The following is a 21,830-nucleotide window of genomic DNA, read 5'->3' as shown; positions in this document are numbered from 1 at the left end:
AACAGAACAAAATATGGCATAGGTTACAAAACTATGGAGTGCGCACTTAAACAGGGAAATTTGCTACTGAATTTTTTAAAATTATCGCTGGTTATTCATGTTTCAGTCCAGATCTGTAAATGTTTAGTTAGGGAAACTTTTATTTTCAGAGTAAAATTCCAATATAATGGTTTTAAGGGTTTATTGTACCCAGTTATACATTTTTGTATCAGTACCCTGCTTTTTTTTATTGCTTATGTTTCCTCCTTTCAGCTTATGTTGAGATTCCCTTACTTGTAGTGAATGCTTTGTTTGTTTATATAGAATTCATGTCATTTATATATAAAGAAGAGCTTTCTGAGAATGAGAAAGAACTTTTAAAGTCTAAATTATATAAATATAATGTAGACAGTCAAGGTTGTCATATCTGGTATGGTTCTTGTGACCGAGATGGGTATGGGATTATAAGGCCTACGTTCAGAGGGAGACACATTACTCTCACTGTGCACCGGCTCATATATTTTGTTACTAACAACTTTTTACTTGAAAACCTTGACTTTCATGTTTCACACAAGTGTCACGTTAAAAAGTGTGTAAATGTGCAGTATTTAAGTTACGAACCAGCACATATAAATGTTCAAAGAACCATTTGCAAATTTGATAAGAAGTGTGTAGGTCACTATGGGTATGGGAAGTGTCTCATTTAAGGCAGGTAAGAAACAAACATGTTTGTTAAGGAAATGCAACTATATGTTTTCGTTTATTGCATAATTCATTTCCTCCTGTATTTTTATATTTGAACTCCCGTAGACAGAGTTCTCATTAATTTTCCTATTGCATTTCCTTTTTTTTGAAATATGTTGTTGGTTTTTATACTCAGGAGTCTGTTTCCTCTTTCGGTGATAAAGAGCATTATCATCTCTTTTCACCATTTGCCTAAATAAGGGGTCAGTTTTTGAAAATTTTATACCGCGTGCCCTTGCTAGGAGTAAAGTTGACCTTCCTGTGCCAAATGTTGAACTGTGTAATGCCGAATGACAAAGACATTCAAAATTTCTGCTCCATAGCGTACTTTTAGGGGCATATGTGAAAGCCCTCCTATGCATACTCTCAGTTTGATTAGTATTTAGAAGACGAGATATCTTCTGTAAAATATCCAAAGATAGAGACCTTAGAAGTGATTGCATTAAATTTGACTCGTCTTCTCTGCTAAGTGACAAATGTTTCCCATACGGCAAGAATTTTGTACTATATTTAGCCAAATGGGCACAGCAAACAAATGAATTTCTTCTGCAGTTTTGGTGACGATTACTGAAACATGGAATTATGTTTTTTATTGCTGTATTAGCCCAATCAACAAATTGGTCCACATTTACTAATTTCTTAATGCGTACCAATTCCAATCGCACTCTGCCTCTTATACAAGTTGCCAATTTTCGCCTAAAGAAGTCTCTGTCATAGTTCGATGGGAGAGGCGAGGTTATCTTAACTGTTTGTATGTTTTTTTGAACTGTACGCATTTTATGAACGAAACAATGGTAATGCTGTATGGGATATCCGAAAGATACAGAACAGTTCCTAACGACTTTCCTAACTTGCGAGCATGCATCGGAGGTTACTGATCTTATTTTCAAAATTTTAGTGTTATGAATATGTTCTAAATTTTTGTGGGCCAGTTTTGTTTCGCAAGAGGAAATAGACTCATCAGTACCATAATTTTTTTTACATAATTTTTTATTCATATGATTACAATTTTTGTTCCTTTTGGAACAAAGTTTGTTTGCAACAGACGAAGCGATTGGTAAGCTTCGCCCAGTGTTCTTCTCCAGAACAGGTGCAAAGGCCTGCGTTCCAGCCTCATAGCCTAACGCTATCCTGTTGTTATATGATGTGTCTGTTTCTACATCAACTTCATTTCTGAGTCCCAATATATTATTAAATGCTAACACAAATTGTTGGTTTTCCAACATTGAATTTTCATTCAGTTTTTGCATGCTGTCACATACACTGTTCATTTTTTTATATAAGTGCGATAATGCTGGCGTTTTGATATTCAGACATGTCAGAATGAATGACAGGTCACTTGGACCAACCTTGGTTTTTGTTGTTGAAAGCACTAGTCCTTCATTTAATGATCCAGGGGCTGGTCCACGACTTGCTTTTGTGCATTCCGTATATAATTTAAAGTCCCTGATGCTAAAGGAACATTTTTTGCACCTAATTGAGACAGAAATACATAGTCCCATTCTCTTGGCTATATATATGTAGGGCCTTGGAGTTTTGCATTTATGCATAAAGCATGCTGAAATTAACTTTGATAGCAGTGCAAAATTACAAATGATATTTTCTTGCGAACCATTGTAATATTCAGCACAGAAGTCCTGTCCTGGTTTATTTTCTTTTTTAGGGCGAAGCCGGAATGGAATGATATAAGGATCCTGCACAGCTGAAACCACTGTCTCATATAATAACCTGTTGGGCCTTTGAAAAGTTGGTTCCACCACCTCATCAATATCCAAGGTAGGACAGGCTTCTGTGGAAGTTGACTCTGTATTAATTGCTCCAAGCTTTGATTCTTTGGCCGGATTATTTTGTATTGTAAAAAAAGTGGCTCTCCTGCGTTTACTTCTGATTCTCAGAGGTCCTTTAGAAGGCATTTTTCAACAGTGAGAAATAGTACTGAAGATGACATCGTGGTAACGTTCATGACGTCATGTACTTGTGAGGATGCAACTGTGAGTGCTACTGTACTTAAATTATTTTTTAAAGCAATATTTTGGTTGGCCTATTATAAAAAAAATCTGACAGGTGGAAACAAGCAGTTGAAGTAAAGTGAGATTATCTCCCTTTAGACCATAAGTTATAATTTTTTTCCATAAACAGTATGTTTGTTGAGGTATAGCATTGATAATTAGATAATTAAGATATAAATATCCATTTTTATTAAAGAAAATAGTAGGTTGAACCTTTTTATTCATTAAGATAATCATTTTTTGCATTTTTTTAAAGTCAAGAATATCTTTTAGGCATGTAAAGATAGATTGACATGCAGACCTTTATTACATGCAATGTGTATTCCTGTATGGATATGCAGATGGTAACCTACATTTTTAATTCATACATTGTACATGTATCTGTGAACACTGTATAGGCATATTATATATCAAATTATTCGAAATTAAGTACTCCATCTGAATCTGAGGTTCTTTAAAATAAAAAAAAATGTGCCGAATGCTTAAGCTAGCATTCCACAGTTTCATTTAGTTTCGCAATTTTGGCTAGGGATGAAAAAGTAAATAATTGAAAATTGATGGTTGCTATGGTGATTATAAATAAAGATATTATTTTATTTGTTGTTTTTTTCTGAAAAAGTAAACAAGGGCAAGTGTTTGGCTATGTTACATTTATTTTCATTGTTGTAAGGAACTATTTTCAATGGCTGCCTGTCCAACATGTGAAAAGGAAAGTAAGTGAATTTTTTACCCTGTACAAATTGGTGAGTGGAATTGGGAGGTAAAATAGCTTAAAATCTAACCGGCGATGCCCATAGGAAATGTGATTATTCAAAAAGCTCATTGTCCAAAGCAAGAAAATCCGAAAAAAAATGTTTGTATTTTTCGCAGGAAATCTGTCATTTTGAAGCTTAAAGTGGGTATATTTTTGTCAGTTTTTATGCATTTTTACATGATTTCTGTGTGGTTTCCATGGTGACATTTATTCTTGTGTTTTTATTTTTTTCTCTAATAAGTTCATGCATTGAAAAGTGTTTTATTAGCTTTCATTTGATATATACATGTATGCACGGCTCTCAATTTTTTTACCAGTGAATCGCCATAAGGAAAACACAAACAGAACAAAATATGGCATAGGTTACAAAACTATGGAGTGCTCACTATGTGACGCCGAGTATAGAGAGACTTTAAATTACAACTGGTATTTGGATGTCATGCAAGAATATAAGGGACCTAATTACTAAGAGCTAAATGTATTAGAGACTTAAAAAACTGCAAAGTACAGTGCTATAATGGCCTGGGGAGAACACTGCTGTGTAAAAAGCTCCCTCGTCATAAAAGCAATAAAATATCTGCGTTCCTCATTTGTTTTTACAAACAAAACAAAACAAAACAAAACAAAACAAGAAATTAAAGTGATTTGTCTTTGTACAGTGATACTTTAATGTCAAATATTGTTTTATCCTTATGTAGGTTTATATATTCAAACTGACCTTAGCTTCTTCATCAGTAACCTGTTCAAGTTTTACAAGTTTTTCCTTAGCCAGCATTAGTCTCCGAGCCAACTGGACAGTCTCAGTTTTAGCAGTATCCATTGTTGTCATTCTAGTTTGAGCATCTTTCACCTTAACCTTGGCCTCAACAACCCTACGCTGGGCTTGTTCCATTGGGTCAGGCACAGAGCCCTTTATCATCATCCTCATAGCCAGGAAAGCATTGGATATTATCACCTCCATTTTGTGCATGTCTGATTAAGAAAAGGAAAGAGTAATTCAGGCATATGTGTTATGTCTCCAACTTTTAGTGAAAGCCTTCAAGTATTTCATAAAAAAATCAACAATATCCAGCTTACATGCAGGTGTCAAAGAGGGAGATTTCGCTGCATTCATGTAAAATTCCCTCCCATCTTATTTGAATTTTCAGCTTAAAATGGTAATAAATTACCTTATTCTTGTAAAAACAAGATGCAAAAATAACAATATCTCTGCAAATCTTTTGCATTGTGAGAATTTTTGAAGGGATATCTCCCTATACAATTTTTTAAGGTTAAAACTTATGCATGACCAAAATTTAAAAATATATTTTTGCAAGTCGCATGCCACCATATTCATTTCATGCAAAACATGGTTATAAAATAATGAATTTAAGACATTTAAAATACCATTTTCAAGCAGCCAAATTGACTAGTACATACAAGTTTTAAACAGTTAATGATTAATAGGGTAATTAATTGGAAAGAGTGAATAACCAAAATATTATCAGCAGCCGAAGAACGCCTAGATTTAACGAGTGTGTGGAGCTTGTTCCAGGCACCAGTTAAATCCTCAAGCATTCTCGACAGGAGTGATATTTTAGTTATTCACCATACTGATTATCCTATTTATTATACAGATTTTTCCCATAATTTATTGATATTTTCAACATGAATTTTAAATTCTGTGTTTGGCAGATTGATATCTATGTTGTGGCATTTTGGCGAGAGAAAGTCCAAGAGTGAAATATTTTAACAGTGTGAATTATCGAACTTATTACAGTGGGAACATTCGATAAAATACTGCTATCTATATAATAAAATCAAATACTATATTTTTGTAGCACTTCTATAAAGTAACTTCGACATTTCTGGTTATCTACACTCAAAGTCTCTTCCTACTGAAGTTTTCGATGAAAGATAAAAGATCAATCATATTTGTTTAGCATTAATAAAAAGGTGTAGGGGCATTAATATTGCCTTAAAATATCAACTTTGTTTGAATTATAAAAAGTTGTTCATAACATAGTAAAATATATAAATAAAAGGAATAGTAACAATTTGTGGCATTAGTTCGTTGTAATGAATTCATCATAATTTTACGTCATTCAGGAAAAACTGCTGAGAATTGTAAATTTTGTTGTTTTTTTCATACAAGTTTACATCCAGAAACTATTTCTACACTAAATAAATAACTGTTCACTGAATATGAAGTTTTTTTTTTTCTCGGGTGTGGATAACATTTCCTTGCCAAAAATATGACCAGAAAGTGACCAAAAAGTTCAAAATTAGACAGAATATCTGATATTGGTAAGCTGCAAGCAATTTTTTCGGTCCTCTCAATTCAAGAATTATCAGAAGACCTGATGATTTTTCCATTTGTTATGGATCAAGTCCTCAAATTCACAATTAAATTATTCAACACCTTATGACTAATTTTCAGTTGAATTCTAGGCCAATAAGACTCTTTAGCATCCTTGAGTGATATTTTATTTTCAAATTGGTGGAGTTTTGACATGCATGTTTCTGATTTTTTCCCATTTTGCCTGATCCTTACAAAAATTTACACTTAAGATGTTTTATAAAAATCTCAATCATATCTTAAATACATAATGGTGAATCAATGATTGATTGATAAATAACGGAAAAATTTCCTGTTTTTTTTTTCTTCTACAACACTTACAATCGACAACATCTGATACAAGGTGACTCAGGACATCCTTAGGATCTGGAGCTAACTGTCAATATAAAGGATATGATATATTTAAAGCTACTTTTGTGCCTTTATACATTTTTCTTTAAAATCTGAAACTGAGTGAAATGATGAGAAAAGAAAAGAAGTTTGTTTTTCAGAGTTAGGTCAAAATGTGTTCACACTTGTTGGATTTCTGAATGTATTTATTATTTTGTGGATGTAGGTTATATGCAGGTGCATTCATTGGTGTTTATCATATCCATTCTTTTTTAAAACATGTTTTTTTTTTCAGCAAATATATATATATATGAAGTATAAAATACCTTATCAGGAATAAGTGACCCCAACTGTTGCATGTTGTGTACCAAGTCCTTCAAGTTTTCTTTCTGCATCAGTGTACAAACATGGTCTCGGAAATGCATTATTGCACGGAGAACGCGCACCACATCTTTCTGGATAGTAAATAGCTGGTCTTTGTGGTTGTTCTCTTGTCTCTTCCCAGCTGCTACACTCCTGCAAACAGTTTATACAGCAACTAGAGATAATGTTAAATATTCAGATCTCACTAACCACTTAAAAGTTTTCATTACTTTACATGTTAAACAAGTAATTTTCGAAGTTTCACTGTGAATTTCCAGGACAAATGACATCTTTAAGTTGCATACCATTGCAAAGCTTGGAAAATAAGGCTTTCCAAATCATTATGCCAATGAAACGATGATCATAGAAATTCTTCACAAAATTTACTTGAATATATAATACTTAAAATCCACATTTTTACGTTTTCTGCTAACTGACAGCATGGAGGCAAATTACTCACACATGTAAACAATATTCATACACTTTTGTAGTAAATTACAAATATGATTTTAAAGTACACATTCTCAGCTTTAGTTTGACTACTTTTGATCAGAATACCCACAAATAATGCACTTACAATGCATATTTCTAGGTTCAGTGCGTTTTCTGTACTACATTCGGGGAGTGGGGGTGGCCATTTGCATTTGACCTGGAGTTGTTAGTGGGACCTGAACCCTTCATTTGTATTATCTCCCTGTGGAAACTTCCAACAATATTTACATTCCTTCATGCACTCCTCCATATGAAACCAAACCTTCTGATAACAAAACTTATTCAAAACTCTGGAGAGGTTTAGGAGGATTTCTTAAATTAGGTTATTTTCCTTTGGATTATGCCAAGAATAGTTATACTTTGTGCACATCTACATAATTAAGCCCAACTTTAATATGAAATTCATAAAAATTCCTTGAGTTTTTAGGAGATGGGCTAATTAGAAATGTAAACAAATAAACAGACAAGGTAATTTCAACATACCCCAAAAGCTTAGTTTGTGAGGGCTGCAGATATAATTCAAAATAATTCAAGATTTCTATTCTCAATTACCAATAAAAACAAGGTTATGGGCAGCGCTCTTTCATGAAGCAAACATTTTCCTTGAAACAATTATTTCTCTTTTATGTAGATGATTTACAAGACCAATTTTGGGGTAAAAAGACTTTATTCTTAATTCACTGCATTATTCTTATTTTTCCACTGCAATTTTGCTTATACTAACCTCACAGAAGTATGTAGGGTATTACCATTGTTTCTCTCTCTGTAAGTATACTAACCTACCAGGAGTACGGAGAGAATTACCATTGTTTCTCTCTCTGTAAGTGTACTATGGTACCAGGAGTACGTAGAGTATTACCATTGTTTCTCTCTCTGTAAGTGTACTAATCTAGCAGGAGTATGTAGAGAATTACCTTTTGTTTTTCTCTCTGTAAGTGTACTAACCTACCAGGAGTATATAGGGTATTACCATTGTTTCTCTCTCTGAAAGTGTACTAACCTACCAGGAGTATGTAGAGAATTACCTTTTGTTTCTCTCTCTGTAAGTGTACTAACCTAGCAGGAGTATGTAGAGTATTACCATTGTTTCTCTCTCTGTAAGTGTACTAACCTACCAGGAGTATGTAGAGAATTACCTTTTGTTTCTCTCTCTGTAAGTGTACTAACCTAGCAGGAGTATGTAGAGTATTACCATTGTTTCTCTCTCTGTAAGTGTACTAACCTACCAGGAGTATGTAGAGAATTACCTTTTGTTTCTCTCTCTGTAAGTGTACTAACCTACCAGGAGTATGTAGAGTATTACAATTGTTTCTCTCTCTGTAAGTGTACTAACCTAGCAGGAGTATGTAGGGTATTACCATTGTTTCTCTCCTTACTCCCTACTAACCTTTGTTTTTCTCTCTGTAAGTGAGCTTTGAGTTTTTCAAGTTCGACAGCAAAGTCCTTCTTCATTCCCTTTAGTAATTTCTTATAGTACGAGGAATCTTTAGTGTCTTTTTCTCCTCCTTCTGAAGTCTGAAAAATCAAAGCAGCTCAATTTTAAATCCCAACCTTCTAAAAGATAGAAGTATGAAATGCAGGACAGTGTAACTTTATTTTCCCTAACCCTCTAAGTGCCACACATGAATCATATGATTCAGTTTATATATGATTATGGCATGATTGTCATAAAAAAATGATACGCTCTTAGCAAACATATGATTATTATATGTTTTTAAGTAAAAATAAGATAATAAAAAAATAAGCATACTTCTATCATACGTTAATTATCATATGATTACCATATGTAGCATATGTGACTGTTTATTACCTCTACAGCCTCTTTGACTGGATCTGGTATGGTTACTGTCATGGCAGCTTGTTCTGCTTCCCTTTCTGCCTTTTCCAAATCTTCTCTCAGATGTTTAATTTTTTCTACAAAACAGGCCCTATATCATAACAGTAATACATAAAAAAAACTAGAAATATTGTGAGGTTTTGATATATAAGGTCTCACTAACCACTTCCGGGCAATTGGCCAGGTCTCACTTACCACTTCCAGGTCAAATGGCCACCCCCTGTAGTACATGTACCAAAACAAAAACACTGAACCTAGACCTATGCTTTGTAAGTGCATTAATTGTGTGTATTCTGATTAAAAGTAGTCAAAATAAAGCTGAGAATGTCTAATTAACTACAAAAGTGTATGAATATTGTTTACATGTGTGAAGAATTTCTACAGACATCGTACCATTAGAGTAATGATTTTGAAAGCTTTATTTTCCAAGCTTAGCAATGGTATGCTACTTTAAGGTGTCATTTGTCCTGAGAATTCACAGCGAAACATTAAAAATTACTTGTTTAACATGTAAAGTAATGGAAATGAGTTAGAAGTGGTTAGCGAGACCTAAAACCTTTAATCTGGGTTATCTCCCTTTACAGTCCTCAACAGTAAATATATTCCTTCATACAAATCAAAATTTGATATGTAACCTTCCTATATCTTACCGTTCTCCCTCTTGAATTGCCTCTCTAGATCTGACATCCTTCCAGTCATATATTACCTCTTTCCCTCCTGAGTTGCTTTTCTAGATTTGAGATCCTGTCAGTCATATCTTACCTCTCTCCCTCCTGACTTGTTTCTCTAGATCTGAGATCCAAACAGTCATATCTTACCTTAATCCGTCCTGAGTTGCTTCTCTAGATCTCAGATCCTGTCAGTCATATCATACCTCTCTCCCTCCTGAGTTGTTCTCTAGATTTCATATCCTGTCAGTTATATCTGACCTCTATCCCTCCTGAGTTGCTTCTCCAGATCTGAGATCCAGTCAGTTATATCTTACCTCTGTCCCTCCTGAGTTGCCTCTCTAGATCCGAGATCCTGTCAGTCATATCATACCTCTCTCCCTCCTGAGTAGCCTCTCTAGATCAGATATCCTGTCAGTCATATCTGTAATTTGCCTCTGTAATGTAAATTAAGCAATTATTGTGTTGGAAGACAACACATTCCACAACTCCTCCCTAAAAAAAACCCCACATAATTATAATAAACGTAAGTTGTTGACAGACCCTAGGGCCATTGTAAGTATGTTTCTTGGTTCTAAAACAATTTTTATTGGAAACTAACAAGAAATAATTTTATAGACGGTTGAAAGCCACTTTCTATTTGACCCCACCATGGATATAATTTTAATTATTTCCTTTCATTATTAAGGCTATCTCCGAAAAAAAAACCAAAAAAAAAACAACCATCAATTTTTGAAAGAGGTGCATTCCAACCCACACCTAACATTTTATTCTGAAACAACCATGAAGGAGTGAGGCATTCTCCTAAAAGATGACAGGGGTGTCTATTTTAAGAAACTTCTGCTATCTGAGTTTACCCTAACTTGCCAATAATATCTGCTATAGGTTAGACACAAAGTAAAGCAAACCTTTAACAGACCAGAAATTGACCAGCACAAAACATGAAGTTGCACACATTGTCATTTAAGGAGGTAGACCTAGGGTAAGGGACATAAATCTTGAAATCAGTGATATGTTTGTATCTTATTCAATTTCACCAAAGCCTTTCAAGCTTTCATTTGAAACAGAATGAAATTAATCCAAGTTACTTTGATGCTGACACGAGATTGATGTAAAATGCTGAATACAAACATTCCGATGATTTGTAAGAGATGTATCCCTTACCCTAGGTCTACCTCCTTAACTTAAAATAAAAATATTAGATTAGTCAAAAATTAATTAGGCACCTTACTTTGTTTCTTTCTAATTCTTCTTCAGCATCTTTCAGTTTCTGTACCATCTCTGGATCTAATACTTTGATAATAGCTAAAATACATGGAGTTAACTTTATTCACCTTTGGTTATTTCGTTCCATTTCTTATAAAATTCCCTTAAGGATATTTCGCTGGTCTATTTCAGAATAACAAGGATTTTAAAGGATTGTTGCATTTTTAAAGATCTTTCATGCTAGAACAATATAAGAAAAAAAGTACCATCTTTTAAATAAGAGGTTCCCAGGAGCCTGAATTCCTCACCTGGTTGAATTCCCTTTTTCAAGGGCAACAAATTAACAAGAAGTTGTCCAACGATTTTGACTCAAGAAGACTTTGGTAGGACTTAGCATAAGGATCATTTCAGCAATTGAAAGTTTCTATCTATCTATCATAGTTTTCAAGATATTGGCTGAAAACTGTAAAAAAAACCTGTCATTTTTCCTATTTCAAGGGCAATAACTCTTATAAGGAATTGTCTGACAACTTTTATGCCTGAAAACTTTCATAGTCCTAAAAATAAGGATCATTTCAGCTACTGAAAAAATTTGGCTAAACCTAACCGTTATGGATATATGCGAAAAACTACTGTCTGACCCCTATGTTCTGTGTTTAGGAACGGCAACCATGTTTTTCCACAAATCAAAAATCCCCACATCAGTTCTATGCAGGATATCCCTAGGAACATTCATACCAAGTTTGGTTTCAATTGGTGAAGTAGTGTCAGAGAAGATTTTTGAAAGAAATAACATTTAAGATAGCAAAAAAAAGTAAATATTATTTTGAAAAAGGGCAGTTACTCCAACATGGCTAAATGGATTAAAATGAAAATTTAACTGCAGATCTCATCATGCTGGACACTTTAGCCCAGTCAGAATATAGCTAAATCTAATGGTTTTGGAGATATATTCAAAAAACTACTGTCTGACCCCTATTTTCTATTTTTAGTAATGGCGGCAATTTTAATCGAGGGATCAATAATCCCCAAACCAGTTCTATGCACGATACCTCAAGGAACATTCATACCAAGTTTTGTTTCAATTGGTCAAGTGGTGTTAGAGGAGAAGATTTTTGAAAGAAATAACATTGAAAATAGCCAAAACTGTTGAAAAAGGGCAATAACTCCAACATGGCTGAATAGCTTAAAATGAAAATTTACCGGCAAGATAGATCTCATCATGCTGGACACTTTAATCAAGTCAGAATTTCGCTAAACCTAATGCTTTTGGAGATATATGCAAAAAAACTAATATCTGACAACTATGTTCTATTTGTAGTAACAGCGACGGATCAAAAATCCCCACATCAGTTGTATGCAGGATACCCAAAGAAACATTCATACCAAGTTTCATTTCAATTGGTCAAGAAGTGTCACAGGAGATTTTTGAAAGAAATAACATTGAAAATAGCAAACACCGTTGAAAAAGGGCAATAACTCCAACATGGCTTAATGGATTAAAATGAAAATTTAACTGCAGATAGATCTCATCATGATGAACACTTTTACCCCCATGCCAGAATTTAACTAAACCTAATGGTTTAGGAGATATATGCAAAAAACTACTGTCTGACCCCTATGTTCTATTTTTAGTAACATGTTTTTTGATGGATCAAAAATCCCCACATCAGTTCTATGCAGAAAAGCCCAAGAAACACTCATACCAAATTTGGTTTCAATTGGTCAAGTGGTTTCAGAGGAGAAGAGTTTTGAAAAAATGTTAACGACGACAAACGCCAAGTGATGTCAATAGCTCACGTGGCCTTTGGCTAGGTGAACTAAAAAGATGGCCGACGCAGTAAAATTTTCTTCTTTTTACTTCTAAGTTTCTACATTTCTTTCAAGAAAATAACATGGCACACAATTACAAATTTTGATACATTTTTTTTTCAAACGCCTCTAAGTTATCAGTATTTGCCCAATTGGGAAACAAGCAGGTGACTTGCTTTTCCATAGAAGAGTATCCTTTTAGTAAAAGGGTAAAAAGCGAAACTATACCGACTGTGTCGGAAAAATAGATGGGTCAGTGTGCTTGTTTTTGAGATACAAGCATTTCAAATTTTAGAGGGAAAAGGATTTCTTGAGAGTTTACATAGGTTATCCATTAAAACCACCAAAAAAAAAATAACAAGGATTTCATAAAAACTTTTTCCAATAACATTTCAAGGACTATTTAACAGAAAAGTGGGGGGGTACTGGGCTATGAAAGGAATAATACCAGAAGAGTAAAAAAAAATCTGAGAAAATGGCTGAACATGACCAGCAAACATCTTTAAAAGATATTTTAGTTATCACAACAGAGCTTGAGACATGACAGACAGACAGACAGAATGATAGCAGTAGACATTAATTAGTTTGTCAACAAATGGATGTATCAAAAAATACCAAGTTAAAGGAATAATTAAATTTTTCTTTGATCAGATGATTGTAATGCTGGAATAGCAGAAACTAGTGAAAGTTTTTCCACTTAATTTAAAAAATGGCTTAAATTATGTCCCCAAACAGTGCTGAATTAAACCCATCTCATCAAAGTATTAGTACTAAAAGCAAAACATGTTATCAGAGAAGAAAGTCAAAGTACTTTTGATACAAATTTCAAAGTTTTCCAATTCCAAATGAACGATAAACATTTTCTGAGAAAATAAAAGGTGGGGGCAAACCAGGAGAGTGTCCATGCAAAAACCAGGCAGTGGATGGCACATGACAAATTTTGCTTTAAAAAATTACCCCCCACCACCCCCATTTTATATCTTAAATGCATCCTTTTTTAAAGTTGAATGTTGGTTTTGGATTAACTTGCATGGATAAAAAAGAAATAAATTACATAGAAAGCATTGAAATTCATTCAAAAAGGATGATAATTCTTCAAATGGAGCATAATTTGGTTGTTTTAAAAGGGAACTTAAAAATCATTTTCTGAGCCATCCATTGTGGGTCCAAAACAAACTTTATATTTTTTTCTTATATATGGTATATACATTGCATTGGAAAATAAATTCAGTGGGAAAACATTTACCCTTTGCTACTCATATCATAGGATCTACCAGATTTTTCAGTGGACAGCCTATTAATAAAATAAAAACAATACCACTGCAAGTAGGACTGATTTGAGCATCACATTTAAAAAGGGAAGGACTTTCAATTTTTACCTTGAGAGGTGGGGCTGGAAGAGTGCTTCAGAGGCTTCAACACCTATTATTTTTCTTACCATTTTCAGTTTTAGGAGGTGGGGGAGGGGCTTCAGCAGCTACTATTTTTCTGACCTCTTTGGATTTTAGGAGGTGGGGGAGGGGCTTAAGCAGCTATTATTTTCTGACCTTTTTCAGTTTTAGGAGGTGGGGAGGGGCTTCAGCAGCTATTATTTTTCTGACCTTATTCAGTTTTAGGAGGTGGGGGAGGGGCTTCAGCAGCTATTATTTTTCTGACCTTTTTGGATTTTAGGTGGTGGGGGAGGGGCTTCAGCTGCTGTTTTTGCTGCAGCTAATTCTTTTTCCTTCTGTTCCATCTCTTGTTTGACAGCAGATTCCATGGCAATATGTTCTCTCTCCATAGATTTAACCCTTTGCTCTGTTCCCAACAGTTTTTCTTGTAGAGTCTGGTTCTTCTTTTCCTGCATGCTCTTAAAAAAATAAAAATAATAATAATAAAACAATAAATAAATAAATAATAAGATATGTTTCCAAGTTTCTACCTGAATTAATCTTTGTATGAATTCCAGCACTCCAGTAACTCCTGACTTTAAGATCAAACTTTGTAATATGACGTTACAAGACATCACTCCTTGAGTGGTTAAGGATTCCTGCATGCACAATAACACCCAATAAACAAACACTACTATCGTGTGTATAAATGTACTGTTTTCCATGTTTGGTCTTTGTCCCTGGCTTACATTCTTTTGATTTCTGCTAGAATCTTGGTTCCCTTGATTACTCTTCTGTGTCTGGTCTTTGTTCCTGGATTATATTCTTTTATTTTCCGATAGAATCTTGGATTCCTTGATTATTCTTTCAAATTTGAATTTCAATGCTTTCTATGTAAATTATATATCTAATCACTGAAGTTAAACATATCAATTTTCATTATTGCTAATTTTTGCTGATTCTGTCAAGTGAACATTTTCACGGATATCAATTTTTCACAGTTTAAAAAAAAATGATAAGCATTCTATAGAGCAAAGAAAAAAACCAATTTAGCAGGTACAAATTTTGCACTTGTCAGTCTACCATGGAAATAGCGAAAATTTATTAGTAAACCATGAAAATTACTTATTTTAAAGTAATCAAAAACCAACTTTCATCTTTGAGAAAGAATGCGCTTGATATGAAGTGGGCGAAAATTTTTTGAAAGCAAAATTGCCACCAACTGTCTGGTTTGGTAAGGACTCCCTCTTCAATATGGTATTTGTTATGGGACATTCCACTTACCAGTAACTTAGCTTTATCTTCAGCTTCTCGAGACAACTTTCTCATGTTCTTTTTCAGTTCATCTAACTCTTTGTTTTTCTTTTCTGCAGAGGCTTTGGTATCAAGTAGTTTCTTCAAAAAAGTAACTATTCATTAAAATTTAACTATATTACAGGAATACCTTTAGTGTTTTTTAATTCAAATTCAAATTCAAATATTTTATTGTTGTGTAAACATATTAATGTTTGTGACAAACAAAAGCCAACAAAAAAAATAATCGCAAACCATACAGTAATGACAAATGCAAATGAGTAAAGGTCGCACTAACCACTTCTAACGTTTCCATTTCTTTACATGTTAAAAATTATCATGTAATCATCGTACCATTAGCATAATGATTTTGGAAGCCTTATTTTCCAAGCTTCGCAACGGTATGCAGCTTTAAGATGTCATTTGTCCTGGGAATTCACACTGAGACTTTGAAAATTACTTTTTTAACATGTAAAGTAATGGAAACGTTAGAAGTGGTTAGTGAGACCTAACCCATAATTTGGATTATTTCCCTTGACTTTTAATTTAAATAACATTCTACAAACACTTTTTTTTTTAGATAACTAAAATTTGATGACTGAACACGAGGATCATTGCATATTAATTTTTTTGTTAATCTAGGAGTTACAAGTTTAATGCTTATCATCCTGAATTCATGGATCTTTATGACTTATCTATCTGCTCAATGAGAAGCGATTAGTTCAAGTTATAGTGTTGTATTCTTTTTAGGTCTACCATAGACATCACACGTTACAGGTGGGTGTTTACCTTACTGGTTTAAGTTCCCAGTTTTTATTTGAGTCCAAATTGCTCATTTACTTCTGTTTCTTTGTTTATTATTTTGGTTATTTCTCATTTCTTTTCTCTGCTTTCCCTGTCCTTATCATTGAATCAAATTAGATTTGTTTTAAAGGTTCTCTTCATTTTCCTGTCATGCCAGAACAGTTCTTCATGATGTCAATTTATGTTAGATTAGGAAAATTTCAATGAAAGCAAAAAAGCAAGCATTTTACGTTGAGTATTTATTTATTTTTTTTAAGTAAGAAGGAAACATTGACATAAAGCATTTTTTCAATAGTGCAACAGTTGACGTTATTTTAAACAAATAACTTTGATATATTTTTAGTTCAACATAAATCTGGAAACAGAATGAAATCAATCCAGTTCACTTCGATGCTTACATGAATTTATGTCAAATGCTGAATACAAATGTTTCAATGAATTTTAAGAGTTGAGTCCCTTACCCTAGTTTTACCTCCAGAAGTCTACCTCCTGAAGTGGCTATATAAATGCAATTTGAGATTCAAAATTAGGTGATAAATATTTAAAACCAATACTTTTTTTGGATTGGCTTAATTATCTATAGTTCCATAATTCTTTAAAACATTTTTTTTCTTCAAAAGCGAAACACATCAACACATTATCAAATCAAACCTTTTTCAATCCATCTACTTCTCTTTGCTTCCCATTAAGATCAAGAATCTTCTTGTGCATGGCAGACGACAAGTTCTTAAATTGTTTTTGAGTCTTCATATAACCTGGATAAAGAAATTCTGATGGATCAAACCACTTGAAATTAAAGATTAGAGGAAATATCAATTTGAGTTTTTTTTTTGTTTTTTTTTTTTTTATGAAACCAAGGCCTGAAGTAACATTTTCTTTTGGTTACCACAAGAAGCTAGGTGATAGCGTCTGCTCTCAACCCTTGACAGTTGCAGATCAGTCATAATGATCTGTCAAATCCAGACTGTACCCATGCAACATTGGCATAGATTTTTTTTTAGTATGGCACAAATAAGTGTGGCATGGGACCCTGCAGACACACAGTTTTCTAAAGGTCAATCTCCAAATCTACAGATCTTATTTCATTTCTATTATTTGACACACCTATTGACCGTTCCATAGTAAACATGAAAAATGAATGTTGAACATTTTCGGGTAATGATAGAGGGAAATTACAGGCAGTGATGCAAAAAAACATGGACGACACATAGCAAATAACAAACAAGCAAATATAGAGAATATAGAAAACTCCATAAAAATGGAAGACTGAATATTCATAGGTAATTGGAATAAGAACAAAAAGATTTTAAGTGGGGCAGCAACATCAAAATGAATGACAATTTAAATCAGCAGAATGTCTTTTAATAAACAAGAGGCTCCCAGGAGCCTGAATCACTCACCTTGTTAAATTAATCTTTTCAGGGTAATAAATTTTAACTAAGAGTTGTCAAACATTTTGACTCAAGAAGATTTTGGCAGGACTTATCATAAGGATCATTTCAGTGATTGAGAGTTTCTCTCTATCTATTATAGTTTACAAGACATTGGCTGAAAAGTGTTATTTTTCAACTTTCAACAGCAACAACTCTTACAAGGAGTCATCTGACAACTTTGATCCCTTAAAGGCATTTATAGGCCTTATAATAAGGATCATTTCAGCAATTGGCTAAACCTAATGGTTTTGAAAATAATAAGAGAAAAACTAAAAATATTGACCACAGAGATCTCATCATGCTGAAACTTTTTACCCAGTGTCAGAATATGGCTAAACCTAACAGTTCTGGAGATATATGCCAAAAACTACTGTTTGACCCCCATGTTCCATTTTTAGTCACAAAGGCCATGTTTTTTCAAGGATAAAAAATCCCCACATCAGTTCAATGCAAGATTCCCCAAGGAACATTTACACCAAGTTTGGTTCCAATTCATCAAATAGTCTCAGAGGACACGATTTTTGAAAGAAATAACATTAAATAAAGAAAAAAATGTCTGAAAAAAGCAATAACCAATAACTGCAACATGGCTTCGCAGATTAAAATATAAATTTTGACCACAGATAGATCTCATCATGCTGAAACTTTTTACCAAGTGTCAGAATATGGTTAAACCTAACAGTTTTGGAGATATATGCCAAAAACTACTGTCTGATCCCTATTTTTAGTAACAAAAGCCATGTTTTTTGACAGATAAAAAATCCCCACATCAGTCCTATGCAGGAAACATTCATACCAAGTTTGGTTCCAATTGGTCAAGTACTGTCAGAGAAAAAGAGTTTTGAATATAAGAACAGGTGCAATGCCCCCAGCGAAAAAAAATAAAAAAAATTAGAAAACTGAAATTTCACTGAAATTTTCTAAGTCTAAGGACCATACCTTCTGTAAAAAATCATTTAACCATAACTATAGTCAAACAATCTGTAACATCTTTTAGTAAGACTACATACAAAATATAAAATCAATTGGTAAAAGCATTACAAAAAAAGTCCAGAAAACTGTAAATTCACTGGAATTTTGTAAGTCCAAGGGCCATAACTTTTATAAAAATCATTCAACTGTAACCAAAGTGGAATGTCATCTGTAACTCTTCATAATAAGGCCACATACAAAAAAAAAAACCAAACTTATTTGGTAAAAGTATAACAAAAAAAAGTGCAGAAAACAAGGATGACGTGGACATTTCTGTGTCCCCGTGCTGGGGACAAAAAATATTAATGACGATAAAGACGACTTACAACAAGAGATGGAGAAAACTCACATGGCCTTCTGCCAGGTGAGCTAAGAACTACTTCCCCTAACTAATACTGTTTTTTTATTCATTTGAGGTCAGTGATTTTCCAACCCTCATTTTGGGTCTGAATATCGGCCCTGTTCCCAATAAGAAATATGCTCCAATTTTCCCAAATGTTAATTGCAAAATTCTCAATTTAATATTATGTTGGAAAGACATATCGTTGTGATTTTTTTGCTTGCGGTTTCATGTTTTTCTTGTTTACAAATCTCTTAAACTGGTCACCGTGAGCGTTAACGTAATAGGAAACCAGTTTATATAAGTATTTGTGGTGTTGCGGTAGTGATCCCATCTTAACGTACTGATTGTGTTGTAATCTATGCATCAGGTTGGGTCAGTTTTGTGCTTGAAACAAAGGTAAGTTTACTTTAAAGAAAAAACAGAAAATTGACACATACAATTTTGTGCAATGTTGCACAATTCAAAATACTATATTAAAAAATTAAGTTCTGCCGATGGTAGCAAGTGCAGGAATAATTTGGGTTCAATAAGGCATTCCTTCTTCCACTGTGACTGTTAGTAACCTAATAGTCATGATAGTATTGCTACGTTTTCATTAATGTCAACTGCTCCCAGCACAGAGAATTAGTCTAGCCCTTGTCCTGGGAACAATGAAGTTCATTTGCCAGAAAATGATAATCCACCAGAATGTAGTAGCACTAGCAGTGACAATACTGATCTAAGTCAGGAAAGTACTGACAATGAGCCATAGTTTTCCAGCTATCACTTAGCAAGAAAATTCAGTTCCCTAAAATATGAAAATAAGTACCAATGGTTATACCATAGTGTTTCTAAGCAAGGACATTTGTGAACATACAGCTGCAGTTGAAAAAATCATTCAGTCTAATGAATGACATTTGTATCCATGACAGAAACAGACTAAAACAAAAAAATTTAGATACTATTATAAAAATTGTCAAAGAGGGAAAGGATCAATTTAGTGATGTAGACCTTGAGAGACTAGTTGATATATTCAGAGACCAGCATAAGAGAAAACTTGAATTTTAAATAATAAATATGTTCTGAATTCAAATTTAACTTGAATTAACAGCCTTTAAAATCGAATATACAGATTTTTAATATTTCCCAATTGCATGGGCACCGAGCCCCTTCCCCTAAACTACTGGAAAATCACTGGATGTGCATACCACTCATGTTACACTGAAAGTGAAACAGTTTCTGGCCTACAAGTGTAAACAAACCTTGAGATAAGTATTGAAACACCTGACAACAAAAGTAATACAAGCCCATAGTAACAGTATGACGACGCTTTTTCAATATGAACCTAGAAAGTAAAATAATTACAGGATACAGTGTTCTTCCACATAAAATTCAGACACTACCAATGGTAAAGTGATTTATGGTGAAGAAAAACCAACGGAACAAATGGTACTTTTTTTCAGTCTACATATGCTATACTTTCACAAAACAACAATATTTTCTGCATTTAGAACTGCATTTTTAAGAAAATCATACATTCATCTCCCACTGAAATCAACAAAATGAAGCCAAATCAAAAACGATAACTTCCAAAGTGCAAATTTCATGTACAATCTATATGATTTTTATCTCAAAAGCGCAACACCCTAGTGAAAAATTAAGACTGGTTATGTGATCAGTAACCGTTTAGGAACAAGAAATAAGACTGAATTTGGTGGGTTTTTAACATGCATGAATCACCTTCTGTCTGATTTTTAGAAAGACAGGTACTTAAATACTTACAATTTCTAAAAGCAACATTCTTTGTCCATTTCAATGCATCATCAAAAGTATTGTGTACTAACTTCATTGCTTTCTCCCATTTCAGTGCATCAACCATCAGCTCTTGTTCTGAAAAAAAAAGGTCTTAAATGAAAATATTATAGAAATTAAACCATTATAATGATATTGTTTCATAACAACTTAAGACAAAATATTTAGTTTGTTGATGGCCAATATTTTTGGATTGAAAAATCACACATAAACATCCAAAATTCTTTAAGTTGAATAGAAATGATACTTGGTGATGCCATTTTGAAACATTAATGTTGTAACAGCTATTTTATTCTTTTATCTGGGTTTGGTAATTATTTTTCATAAAATTATACCATGTCTTTTAGTTTAAGGAGGTAGATCTGAGGTAAGGAACAAAACTCTTACAAATCATTGGAATGTTTGTATTCAGCATTTTACATTAATGCCATGTAAGCATCAAAGTAACATGGATTGATTTCATTCTGTTTCAAAATCAAAAGGAAGCATGATAGGCTTTGGTTAAATTGAAAATGATACAAACATATCATTGATTTCAAGAGTAATGTTCCTTACACTAGGTCTACCGCCTTGATGATGGCTAAAATATTAACATCATAACAGGACCAAAGACTGATTTAAATGAATGTTACCTTTTGCCAACTCAATTTTTCAGGGGGTTGAAACTCCCACAACCCTTTATTGGAATAATTTGTATATTCTGAGCAAATTCTGGCAAAAAATTACCTCCCCTACATTTGTTTGGAAACAGTCTTGACACCAAAAAAGGAACAAGTAAACAATGGAAAACCAGTTTTAATCATTTTAGATCGCCAATATAAAATGATAAAGATTCCCATTTACTTTACTCCAGTTATCACCTGTACATCATGAAAAATGACAAAATTTCCTAAATAGTCACTACCCCCATAATAGCTATCAAAATCCTCTACAACATATGCCCCAAATAAAAAAAGCCACACACAAATTTAAAACCAATCCATCTATTGGAAGTTTTGAGACACCTAGAAGGAAATTCAGAAGGATGGACAGACATACAAGGTGATTCTAATATACCATCCACACACTGGGTGGGGGTATAATTATTGGTATAATCATACCATCATAAATAGTTATTTTATCTTTCAACTTTTCTTTCATTTTCTTCATATCGGCCTCATTTCTGTAATGATAAAAAAATCAATCTTTAATAAAAGAACAGTGTTCTATTATCCCCTGCAAAAAAAAAGTGCCGAAAACTTTAAATTCACTGAAATTTTTTAAGTCTAAGGGCAATAACTTCCATAAAAATC

General features: G+C 33.4%; 1 protein-coding gene across 2 annotated transcripts in view; it reads right to left on the bottom strand.

The window, feature by feature from the left end:
* The window catches only part of LOC148600308 (uncharacterized), a 65,545-nt gene that overhangs the window by 20,528 nt on the left and 23,187 nt on the right, over positions 1–21,830 (bottom strand). For both annotated transcript variants that reach the window (XM_088557827.1, XM_088557828.1), the window contains exons 11-22: positions 21,639–21,700; positions 20,509–20,616; positions 16,651–16,754; positions 15,187–15,297; positions 14,189–14,381; positions 10,746–10,819; positions 9,888–9,951; positions 8,820–8,923; positions 8,397–8,524; positions 6,481–6,670; positions 6,146–6,200; positions 4,205–4,458 (exon numbers count right to left, since the gene is read on the bottom strand). In XM_088557827.1, coding sequence (XP_088413953.1) covers positions 4,205–4,458; positions 6,146–6,200; positions 6,481–6,670; positions 8,397–8,524; positions 8,820–8,923; positions 9,888–9,951; positions 10,746–10,819; positions 14,189–14,381; positions 15,187–15,297; positions 16,651–16,754; positions 20,509–20,616; positions 21,639–21,700 — 1,447 coding nt within the window. The remainder of the gene's footprint in view (positions 1–4,204; positions 4,459–6,145; positions 6,201–6,480; positions 6,671–8,396; positions 8,525–8,819; positions 8,924–9,887; positions 9,952–10,745; positions 10,820–14,188; positions 14,382–15,186; positions 15,298–16,650; positions 16,755–20,508; positions 20,617–21,638; positions 21,701–21,830) is intronic.

The sequence above is a fragment of the Perna viridis genome, chromosome 13 (assembly GCF_037379345.1).
Source record: "Perna viridis isolate PV_CMFRI_1.1 ecotype Kerala chromosome 13, ASM3737934v1, whole genome shotgun sequence".
Lineage (NCBI taxonomy): Eukaryota > Metazoa > Mollusca > Bivalvia > Mytilida > Mytilidae > Perna > Perna viridis.
This window is presented reverse-complemented; position numbering and strand designations above follow the sequence as displayed.